At 35.2% G+C, this 12,994-nt stretch overlaps 1 protein-coding gene across 3 annotated transcripts in view; it reads right to left on the bottom strand.

Moving 5' to 3' along the window:
- Positions 1-12,994, bottom strand: part of GPD2 (glycerol-3-phosphate dehydrogenase 2) — a 143,371-nt gene that overhangs the window by 17,058 nt on the left and 113,319 nt on the right. For all 3 annotated transcript variants that reach the window (XM_090280012.1, XM_090280031.1, XM_090280024.1), the window contains exon 9: positions 9,557-9,750. In XM_090280012.1, the coding sequence (XP_090136138.1) occupies positions 9,557-9,750 (194 nt within the window). The remainder of the gene's footprint in view (positions 1-9,556; positions 9,751-12,994) is intronic.

The following is a 12,994-nucleotide window of genomic DNA, read 5'->3' as shown; positions in this document are numbered from 1 at the left end:
GCAAGACCCAATGGCAGAGCTTTCAGAATTGACATTTCTTTATCCAGATCAGCCTCAAGGATGGCTTAGCTTGTTTTTTTCTCCACTCTCCAAATCAAGGAGCTGACCATGTGCACCAATCCCACAGCTGCAGACTCCGGGGAGGTAACTGCTTACCTAGTCCTGTTGTACTTACTTTGATAAACTAGTTAATCTATCCCTGGATAACAGAGAAACACAATTTTGTTTCCCCCATGAACTGGGGTTATTCTCCATCTTACTCCTAGCCATTATCCATAGTAATAAAAGTAATGAGAAAACAGGAAATTGGATATCCACATGCAAAGAAATAAAGCTGGGCTTTTACTTTCCATCATATGCAAAAATTAACTCAAAATGGATCAAAGATCTATACACAAGAGCTAAAACAATAAAACATTTAGAAGAAAATATAGGGGGAAAGCTTTATGACATTAGATTTGGCAGTGATTTATTGCCTGTGACATCAAAGGTAGAGGCTATACAAGAAAAAAACAGATAAAATGGACTTCAGCAAAATTTAAAATATTTGTACATCAAAAGACATCAACAGGATGAAAAAGCAAGTCATGGAATGGGAGGAAATATTTGCAAATCATATATCTGAAAAGGGGTTAATATTTAGATTATATAAGAACTCCTAAAACTCTAACTAAAACACAAACAACTCGACTGAAAAATAGGCAAAGGATTTGAATATTTTTCCAAAGAAAATGTACAAATGGCCAATTAGCATATAAAAATAAGCTCAACATCACTAATCATTAGGAAAATACAAAGGAAAATGACAATGATATACAACTTCATACCCATTAGGATGGTTACTAAAAAAAAAATTAAGTAACAAACAACAACAACAACAAAAAAAAAAAAACCCCAGAAAATAACAAATATTGGAAAGGATGTGGAAAATTGGGATATCTTTGTACCTTTTAGATGGGAAGGTAAAATGATGCAACTACTATAGGTAAATGCATGGCAGTTACTCAACAACTTACACATAGAATTAGCGGATGATCTAGCAGTTGCGTTTCTGGGTTCATACCAAAAAGAACAGAAAACAGAGAAAATTTGAGTTCATAGCAGCATCATTCACAATAGCCAAAATGTGGAAACAGATAAATGGATAAACAAAATGTGTTATATATACATACAATGGAATATTATTCAGCCTTAAAAAAATAAGGAAATTCTGACACACACTACAACATGGATGAGCACTGAAGACATTATGCTAAGTAAAATAACCAGTCACAAAAGGACAAACATTGTATGATCCCATTTATATGCTGTACCTAGAGTAGTTAAATGCATAGAGACAGAAAGTGAAATTGTTGTTGCCAGAGGGAGTGGGAGGGAGGAATAGGAAGTTAGTGTTTAATGGGTACAGAGATGGGGAAGGTAAAAAATTCTGGAGATCAAGGGCAGTGGTGGCACAAAAATGTGAATACATTTACTGTTATAGGATTATACACTTAATCGTGGTTAAAACAGTAAATTTGATATTATGCAATTTAACCACAATTCAAAAATACCACACAAAAGGAAAATTTGACATAATTCAAGCCTGATAAGATTAAGGACTTATTTTACATATACTACAGAATCATCAGTGTCCCTACCAGCCCATACCAGACCCATGCCTTAGTTGAAATTCAACTGTTTTATTCAGGAGGCACAATTTGGGGAGCAGAGTGCAGGCTGGATTTCAGCTCCCACTTACCCCATGGTCATGTACTTTGTACAGTGAACCTCCTAGATATTTATTGACAGCAGCCCCTGAAAAGCATTTAGATATGTATCTTAGCTGACTGTGTAAAATCACAAAAACTCATAAAAAAACTAAAAAAAAGTAAAGAAAAGAAAGGAAAAAGAAAGAGAAGCACCTAACCAAATAGAGAAAAGAGCCAAAAACAACTTATACTAGAATTAAGGTAAATCGGGCATATTTTCATACAGCTCCTTAAGAGCCACACTCTTAACACCCACAATTACATTCTGAAAGAAGTACGCATATGCTTCTACAAAGGTGTCTAATCAAACCCATATTCAAACACCTTATCTGAAACAAAGGAAGAAGAAACATAACCTGGTGAGGAAAGCCTCAGGCTTCCAGGTTTCTTTACTGGATACCTCAAGGGAGTCTGGATGCTGGGATTCCAGTTAGACCTGCCCCTCTGATGTATACATTCTCTTAAATACGTTTAAGTCAAATGGCTCACATGGAATAGGGGTTAATTCTTGCTTCAAAGGAATCCACAGAAGTCTTGTAAAATCTCAACACAAATCATGCAATGTTTTAATCTTTACAAAAAGCCTGACTAGGAAATTACCACTATTTTCCATTAGCGCTTAAATCACCCTCTGAGTCAAAAATAAAACTTAGCCAACTACTCAGAACATCACTATGGCCAGCACAAAGTCTGAGAGCGTGTCTCTGAAATTCCTTAGGTAGCCACGCTGGCCAAGAATTTGGTTTCAACTCTTAAAGCCCTCTGACTGATTTAAAAATTTTTTGATTGGAAATTAGACTTTCTAGAGTAAATCTGAAGCATACGCAAATAATCTTTGTGGCAAATGCTTTACCTTTTCTGGTATAACAGGAAGAAAGATACGTCTATGAAATTGTGTTGTCTGAAAGAAAAAGAACAAACTAAAACATTTAAGTTTTTCATTCATAGAAGAACATTAAATAAAACATTAGGTACAATGATATCATTTTAAATGCTTACTCTTGAAACTGAAACTCAAAAAAAGAAAACACTGCCAAGAAGAGTTCATGCATTAGGAACTTTCATTTATTTTGCTTGATATCTTAACATTAAGCTTTTAGCACAATAATTGTATCAGATAAATTTTGGGATTCAATTTATTTTAAAAGATACATTTAAAGATAATCAAATTTTAAATCATATTTAAAATATGAATCAGTCTTTATGGCCTGCAGGATTTTTATATTATTAGTCCAGAGGGTGGTAAGATCAGGTTATCTCTCTACCATTTTTCTCTCTATCTTGAGATTTGATGATTTTTATGGATTATTCAAAAAGCTATTTGCTGCTGACGAATAAAGTGCTTCTATCTCTTCACCACCCAAATTAAGTAATGACCAGTCAGGACTCGGATATAATCTATGTCCATGGGACAGAGCATAGTTGAACATATGAGGCATGAATTCTAACCACTTGTATAAAAGAGAGCAACTAACTGAACTAACAGCTTTCTCTCCTTTGTCACCCAAAGTCGTATTTTCCCACAGTATTCACCCACAATGGAAACCTTGTACACTGTTAAACAAACACTAATTAAAGTTCTCTGAAACAAAAGGCTTCGAATGCAGTAGACAGCAACAAGACTCTTGACATTGCCTGGGACTGCCACAGCCATAATGTCACCATGAGGGCAACACCCTAGGCCTAGGACAAAGCCAACTTGGAGGACAGCAGAGTGAACAGAAATAAGGGCCATGAACCTTAGATATTGCTGAGTCACTAAGTTAATCATGTCTTGAGCTTTTTTATATCAAGTTCTTCTTTTATATATAACAAAAAAATACAAATTCAATTGACTATTAAAATAAGTATTTCCTTCTCTCAAGGCATACATAAATCTGTCCAGATTCTGGAGAGCAACACTCTGCCACAGACTTTTCTGCAGTAATGAAAATGTTCAATTTTTACACTGTCCAATTCACTAGCCACTTACGCATGAAGCTATTAGGCACTTGAAATGTGGTTCATGCAAACTGAACTTCAAATTTTATTTGATTTTAATTAATTTAAATTTAAGTAGCCACATGTGGTAATGATATTGCACAGGACTAGAGTAAAAGCTGCCAAGTAGTAGACCTCAGATTTGCCCTGTAGATCAGCAAGCCAGTTACTGCAACCATGGCCCCCTTGCCCACATCTCTAATGAAGCATCTTTTTAGTGAAATTTGACTGTACTTCCTTTGCTCATTATGATATAATATACTGTAATAGCACCCTTTTCACCCAAATACTTCACTGTCATAACATGTTCCATATTTACCATTTCAAAGTATCCTCCTCTCCTACTAACCTCACGAGTCCAAATAAATAAAGTAAAAATATTTTTACTCAATTTAGGACTCCTACCCTCAAGTTCTTACCCAGATATCAGTTTTATCATTCAGGTTATAGCCAACAGTAGGTAGTCAACCTCACCTACTTTAACTTTCCATGAAATGTAATGTATGAAACAAATAACTCAGATCAAGGCTTTTATGCTTCAGAGATCAAAGATTCATATTGATTTTTTTGGTTCTCATACTGTCAGGATAGCTAAACAAGATTTCATTACTGTTTCATCTTCCTCACCATGTTGAAAATCTTCAGCAATGTCAATTCTAATATTTCTCAAGACTCTCTATACTGTATCAATGTACAGTATGAATAGTATTCATGCAAAATGATCAATAAATATTAAATGGAAGTCATGTATAGTGATCAATAAATATTAAGTGACATTAAAACATTCTCTGAACTTTCTATATCAGATGAGAAGTGCTGACATTATAAATAAAAAGCAAGAATATTTGGGCCTCTGAGTCAATATGCTAAGCCATATATATATGTGTGTGTGTGTGTGTGTGTGTGTATATGTGTGTGTGTGTGTGTGTGTATATATATATATATATATATATGATTTCTAATGACTATATATTTAAACAATTGGATATTCCCTTTCAAAATAAATGAATACTTTACACAAAACAAGATGACAGGAAACAATGCTACTATTAAAGCTGAGAAAAATCCTCATTAAACACCGCTTTTTAGAGTGGCTCACCCACATGGCATCTAGTTGAGTTTTTAAGTGTCCATTGACCAGTTGTTAAAAAAAAAACCTGCGAGTACCACGAGTATATAAAGGTCCTTGGCTATATTTTCTAAAAGATAGTAAGAAAATAAAAATGTTCTACCATCATGTTTAAGAAATATTTTTATTATAATACTGATAAATTACTTATTCAGGTTTTAGTATATATAATGTATAAAGAATAAAATACCATATAAATAGTAAAGTTGAAGAGACATTTTTAACAGCTGGTTGAAAAGACTAAATGCTATGTAATTCTTTTCAAATTATAATTAATATTCTTACTCATAAAAACTTGGCAAGACAAGTGTTTGTTTTAAAAAATAATACAAAATGAAGCCCATGGGAAGTGACAATTAAGAGCTAAATGTGCGGTTTTGTTTCACATCAGTTATTTAGCCATACGTTTGGGGGTGTTCTTTCTCCTGTGTGCTACTTTCAAAAAATCAATAAAAAAGCATGTGAAAATATCTAAAGGAGCACAGGGGAAATAGTGTCAGAAAGCAATACTTCTCTACCGGTGTGTTTAACCTGCTGAAATGAAGTGTTAATCACAGAAATAAGATACCATATTACATTTATAAACTAATGAAACCAGAAAAAGCAAAACATGTGACACTATAATTAAACAGCTGGAAGGCATCCAAGCCTGTGTAAGTTGATAACCCTGGTACAATCTCTGGCAGTGAAAAGGCAGGTCTGCAGTGAGTTGATATGACCAGCTCAGTTGTTAATTGAATAGCAAGCAATCTATAAACACGACTAATTGCATATGTGAAAACCTGTGCACAACTGGAGAAGCTGCCTAGAGAAGCACTCCAGAAAAACTACGTGGATAAAGCACTGGACAAATCTTCTGTCTCTCTCAATCCCTTTAAGTCATTGCTTAGTTCTGCCACTGCATCCTTCTGATTAACCTCTACACAGCAGACTTAATGATACATTTTTCTTCCTAACCCCCATACGCACCATACAACTATCAATTACCCATTCATTTCAGAAAAGAACAAACAAGTAATCTAGAAAATTCAGCCTGTGAATGGAAAGCTTTCTAAATCGTAAAAGAAGACATGGTCTTATTCCCAACAGGCAAAATGCTCTTCAGAATTCTTCCGACGCATTTTGCAGAAGTGTGGCAGCTGCTGTGAACAGCATGGAGTGTTAAGATATGACACTTTTTTTTTTCTTCTTAAGGATATAGCCATTTGGGAAGACTCAGAAACTGTTGTCAGAATTTTACTATTCATCCATTTGATAAATCCTTTTAAAATGATATTTCAACCATGGTGAATGCAAACATTTTAAAACTACTGCTCTAGGATCTAAATCAAATTTTTAAAATTTTGAATCTGTAGATAAGACTGCTTGGCCTAAGTGTTTAGTTAAAAGACATGAAATCTCATCTAGTTTAATATATAAATTCAAATAAGGCCAGTTGGGGTCAAAGGTCACTGCCATTCTGAAGGTGTCTAGCAGCTTTCATAAATGAATTGAGAGACTAATCCACTTCCTAGTAAATACAATATCACACCATGAAACCTGAAACTACCAATCAGAGTACTGTATGGTATTCAGAAGCACAAGCACTGAGGTTAGACTGACTTGTCCTCACAGCATGGCTCCAACCCAAAAGAGCTATTGGCAAGAAATTTAAGACTGCTGGGACTCAATTTCCTCATCTGTAAAGTGGGAATTAAAATATACCTCATAAGGTTGCTCTAAAGAATCAAAGAGATAATATAGGCAATATGGTAAGCAGAGTGCCTAGCACACAAAGTACTCAATAATGGTAGCATTTTAAAAAATAAATCATGTGTCACCCCTCACACAAATGAAAAGATTAAAATATATTTATCAACAGCATGAAATCAAATAACTCAGTGCTGCCTGAAGCTGAGTTTTCTCTCAGTTTCCCTCTAGCTTCACCAAAATGCCTTGGAAAAAATACAAATTTGAATGTCTTCACTAAGACATCCTTCAGCTGACACTCTATGAAGATTGAGGGTAATTCCTCAAATATGAAGCTGTCGATTAGAAGTAAGAATCAAAAGCAGCTATAAAGAATCACTCATTGTTAATTGCTTAAAAGGGTAAGTTTATAAGTAGGCAAGTGTGACAGATGGTTGCACAGGAAAATAAGGGAAGTATACAGAAGAGCTGTGATCTCTGCTTTTATCCCAGGTATTTACTAGCTGAAGAACTCTTAACCTCAAGAGTCCCCAGACCACCAGGAGAAAGACTTGATTTATAGTGTTTAGATATGAATTTCACCCATTTTTATCAAAAATCAGAATTTACAACTGTTAGTTCCACCAATTCCCTGACTACCAAAAGGTATGTTAACTGAAACAAGCTTTATAGATCAACCAGGTCCCCCCAGGTATTGCAAAAGTCTTCTCTCCAATTATAGACGGGATAAAAGAGAATGGTATGGGCTCCAGTCCCTGTTATAGTCCGAAGCATATTTCACTGGTGGAAATCCCCACCTACGTTATGGATATGGAGGCCTTTTGGAACCAAATCTGTTTCCCGCACATCCAGCCTCTCAGCATGTATAAGCAGTTAGGTTTCTCATCATTACTGCATTTGAACTTTAAGATTTTGGAAACTGTCAACAAGAGCTCTCTGCTCTTGAATTAATTTTACTTCTTGCTCCAACAATCAAACTTGTGCTTATAGGGCTATGATATTAGCCACACATTTTCAATTACATGTACTCAATATATTTAACTATTATTGTAGATATACACAGAGAATCTACTCAAAATGAAATCCATTACTTGAAATTAGAAGAAAATGAAACTGTAAAATATAGCTCAATTAATTAAACTAGGAGAGTGACCTGAACCATTTTTTAAAGTGGTTTGTTTTGTTTGTTTGTAAATATGTGATCACACAATTAAAATAAATCCTTTAGGGAAAAAAAGTCCACATGTCCTCCACCAAGGCCAACATTATAGAAGACTCCTGGTATAAACAGATTATTTTCCGAAAATCTTAAACTTTATACCTTCATATAGAAAGATTTCCAAATTGCTAACATCATCAAAAACCCTGGAAACACCTAATACTAATTCATTTTAATTCAAAACAGTCATGAGTGGCATACCAAACAGATAGCAAACTTTGTAGCTGAATAAAGAATCCTTACCCTCCAGGAGCTCCAAGTGAAATATATATCTCTGACTACTGCCTATACAGTAATATAATGTGATATACTAGATCAACCTTCTACAGGAGTATAAAGGTAAAAAGCCAAGATGAAAAGTGGGGGCAAAGGGCATCCCAGAGAAAGGCTTCAATCTAAACAAGGAGGAGGTTTAAAAGTTCATGACCTGATTTGGATATAGTAAGTAATACAGTATGGTTAGACCACAGAATGCACAGAGGTAGAGTACAAGAACATAAACGAGCAAAGACTGATTGTAAAAAGCTTTAGATCCCATATAAGATAGTTTAGAACTTTTCCAAAATTCAATGGGGAGACATATAAGGGATATTTTAGTGCAGGGAAGTGATGATTAAAAGTGTGTTTTAGAAAGAGAGTTCTGATACAAAGTTCAGACTGGGCTGGGACAGAAACCTGTCACATGCAAGCCAGTTAGGGGCCAATGTAACTGTTCAAGTGAGAAATGACAGGTGTGAATGAGGGCAATAGAGTGAAGGGGGATTTAAGGAATGAGCATTGATAGAAAGTGAACTAGATGTGAGAAGAGAAGGACCACCAAAGACAAGCATGCCATGCCTAGCTTGGTTGACTAGATGGATGATGAGGCTATTAATGGAGAGAGGAAATACAGAAGGATAATGTTTGGCAACTTCTGAAATTAGCCTGGATTTTAAAAAATCACTATATCTGTTCATTGGAGAAAATGTTATGACATCCAAGTTAAATATAGTATTTTTTTTTTAGGTTAGCATTGGAAAGAAGCAAATTTTGGCAATTCAAGCAAGCATAGTTACACTTCTTACCTAAATCCACTGTCAACATTTTACTTTCCACATAGTAACAGCTCACTAAACTTCTTAGAATATACTTCCACACTCTCATTTCTCTAATTATTTCCTATGAATATCCTGTATCTGTAAATCAGATCTTCCCAAGCGCTAGAAATTAAATAGAGATACAAACATTTCATAGTGTTCTCAAAGAGCATGCACGTTTAGAGCTTATGTAGGGCACTACAATCTTGCCATTAAAAATTATCAGAGCTCTGGCTGGTGTGGCTCAGTGGGTTGGAGCATCGTCCTGTAAACCAACAGATCACAGGTTCAATTCCCTATCAGGGTACATGCCTAGGCTGTGGGTTCAGTCCCCATTTGGGGCAAGTATGAGAGGCAACCGAACAATGCTTCTATCTCCCAACAATGCTTATCTCTCTCTCTTTCCCTCCCTTCTCCCCTCTCTGACATCAATAAGCATGTCCTCAGGTGAGGATAAAAAAAATTATCAGAAAAAGACTGTATAGGTTTAATGTGGATAGAGAAAGTAGTAGGGGAAAAAAGGCAACTTCCTCCCACTGTGTTACAATTTGGTTCTCACAAATCTGGAAAGAGGGTGAGCGCTAGGAATTAGAGCAGGCCAGGTGTGAAGATGAGTCACACTAGAGAACATGGAAGGTCCCTAGAGAGAGCTAGAATGGTATAGGAGTTTTCTAAAAGAGAGAAGACAAACTTAAAGGAGTGTGTACATTACCTTCAACATCACAACTGAGGTAGTTACGCACTTCATTCAAAATGAAATTGATATCTTCCTCCGAAGGAATGGGATGGTGTGTGATATCGGTTGGAGTGTCGGTCGTGCCAGCGATAGTCATCTTCTGCCAGGGCAAGAAGAAAATGACTCGCCCATCACTGGTCGCTGGGTCAAGAAGTCCCATGTTCTCTGGGCTGAGGTAAAAAGAACATTTTTTATTTTTGAAATTAGCAAAACTTTAAACTTAATCCACAATCAATTTCATTCACTAATTATCATAGAAACAAATACAAACAACATACGCCATTACTTTTACTGCCACTAAGCTATTCTAGAAATTACTTTTTAAAAAATTGGTAACAAAAAGGAATGCAGCAAGTGTGATAATACTATTCCACAGCAGAACCAGCCCTACCCATCTCAAAAATGCAAGGTTAATTATGAAAGATGACTTCAACTTACAATTGTTTGGGTTTTTAATATTCCTTGGATCTTTCACATCAGATAATGTCAGCAAGATAAATGTCTATAATTTCTTTTATGATGGTCAATTAAGGATAGCTCTTAAACCTTTTTTCAGGTCTATGAAAAGTATTTTCCTGGGACATTTGACATTTGGCACATCTTTTAGCAGAAGGTCTCAGAAGCACATGAGAAAAGTGAAGGGTCTAACTTTCTAGAAACTAAAATGTAATCAAAAAGCTCTTTACTTTGCACCTAGATGAACTTGCACCACTTCACCAGATATGAGATTTCTTACTTTATTTTCAATTTTACAGAAATTCCAAGAAGTACATCCATAATAAAGGGCTCAGTTTTCTACTACTACCTAAAAAACAATGTACTAGGATAAGGTCAAAAAGCAGAGGGATATCTTAGCAATAAAAACCTTTGAACAGATAGACAACACTAGTGTATTATGCTATTAAATCAAATTTCAAGGATGCCTCCTCTGAGAGATTATATAAAATCTTTCAAAGTATTAATCAAGAGTTTACACTAACACATACTTAATATTCTAAAATCATATTATAAAACACACTTGAAAGAATAAGCAACTTGTAAAAAAAAAAACATTAAAAAAAACCTGTCCAATTGTTATTAAATCACTAGAAACTGTTGTTTTAATGTATTCATTAACCATTCAAAGAAATTTGGAGAAATTGTTCAGAGTGGGAGGAACTTACCATAAGGTATTTCAGCTCTTATTAATGCAACTTCTGCAATATGAAACACAATTCTATTTGGTTTAAATAAATTTCAAGAAATCTCTCTAATACCTACATGTATAAGGATTAGAGACTAACAACTGTTTAAGAGCAAATCAAAAATAATTGTTTTATGAAAAGGAAATCTACAGTCAGCATAGTTAATGCATTTTCTTTATATAAACCACAACAAATACTAGTCTTTCCTTGTAAAACCCATCAGCCTCATGAAATGCCTACCATGTCTACACAGCCTTTGAAGAAAGAAATCATTGTCTACAGCTTACTTGAAAGATACAGGAGTGAATGGGCCACAGTACTACTTAACACATGCAAAAAGCTCTCCAGAAATAAGTTCATCATTTAAAACCTTTAGCTAAGATTTCATCTTCACTCAGGGTTACTTAAAGAAAATAATTTTACTTTCATTTTCATATACAGTCTCTGTATTACTATGTTTTCCTTTGTATTTGTCATAAGACTCTAAAAATCTTAAAAGAAACTAGTTAATTATGTGTTTTGTAAGCAAAAAAATTTGAACCTGGGTTAATATGCCCTTAGATTAAATCAGTCATTTTGGGATTGGAAATTAACTCATTCAGAATTCAAGCTTTCAATTTCAATTTCAATTTAAATAATAGCACTATATTGAAACAAAAAGATAAATTCCATATTCCAACATGTGATCCTTTAATGGACCAGATATCATATAATATGCCTAAATAACTCAATAAGCCTCATCAACTTCAGCATAAAATTATAACAGTAACCTAGACATGAAATGCTGTTAGAAAAGCACGACTACTGAATCCTTTAAAATGTTTCAATGCAATAAAAGCCGTTTAAAGGGTGAAGGTGATGGTTACCAATACACGTAACTGGAACCTGTAGAGAATCAACTGCTTAAGTGAAGACATATGTGTCAAACATAAACTTAACAAGCACAGAGGGAAGACAAAGCTATTAATGTCTGGCATAAAAATTTAAGAATCCATTTGGAAATACCTTTCATCAGTTCTAAATTACCTAATTCATACCTTCCCTTAGGGAAAAGTTTGTTTTCTTACAAAGAATTAATTCTGCAAGGTTACACTAGTGTTTGAAAGTGGGTATCAACCAGGGTGACAGTGTAGACAATAGAGTGAAGCACTGGTCTTTTTCAATATGTATGATTCACTTGACAACAGGAGCAAAAAAGCTTACTGCTAACTTGTGTGTATGTGTGTGCGCGCGCGTGCGCGCAGGGTTTCAGAATCAAAAGTAATGAACAATTTTCTCATGCAGACCATTGCCTTCCAAAAGTACCTTTATTTAAACTGTAATCAATTTATTGTTAGCTACTTATAGAGATCAGGATGCTAACAGGATGCACACACATTATTGAAAAAACTGACCTCCTGTCAGTGGTTAAAAAGCATCTTTAGGGTAGAGGGTGAGAAATTTTATGCATTTCAGGTATTTGGTGTATCATTGGTACTTTTGTAACAGCGTAGCTACAACTGTGATAAAAATTCCAGATATATTCTTAACTAAAGAGTATCTTTAAAAATAAATGATTTCTGTGTGTTGGGTTTTCTGAAATTAAAATAATAATTTTGTCACCATTGCACAAGAGAATTCCACATGAGGAATGTTAGGGTCGTAACAAGCTTAATAAATGCCATAAAGATATTCTGAAAACAGCTCAACAAGATATACTCACACATGGTCCTTGCCCTCCATTTAGCGACCTACATGCAACAAATCACTGGCTACTGATTTCATTGCATTTCCAAACTGAGCAGGTTCTAGCTTAAATGTTAGTTCTTAAGTTATCAGGCAGTTTATAGGGCAGCCCCAGATGGTCTAACTCACCCCTGAGGACCTAGTTAAAGCCTTAAGTTATACTTGCTGAGTGTGACTGACTGATGAACCCAGAGAGGTGTTTTGGTCTGAGATCTCTTCAATCCACCCAAGAAAATGACTTGTTATAGAGAGAAAAATTTCCTCTGGGATGCCAGAACTACAGCTGCTCAAGGTCAGTGCCAAAGAGGGAATAAACCCCATAATCCAAGTTGCAGTCCTAAACCAAGAGGCTCCCCTGCAGCAGTCAGAACAGGAACTGGGTTGCCAATCTCTCCTTCAAGGTTTCCAGCAGGCTGTGTGGTACTTGTAGTCCAAAGTGCTAACAAAACATGGGACATCCATTTCTCCCAAAGTAGAATGAGATCACTTATGGCAACTGAGACTG

The sequence above is a fragment of the Furipterus horrens genome, unplaced genomic scaffold (assembly GCF_987537825.1).
Source record: "Furipterus horrens unplaced genomic scaffold, mFurHor1.1.pri manual_scaffold_1, whole genome shotgun sequence".
In the NCBI taxonomy this organism is placed as follows: Eukaryota; Metazoa; Chordata; class Mammalia; order Chiroptera; family Furipteridae; genus Furipterus; species Furipterus horrens.
Note: the sequence above shows the minus strand (reverse complement) of the source record. Positions and strands in the feature narration are given on the sequence as shown.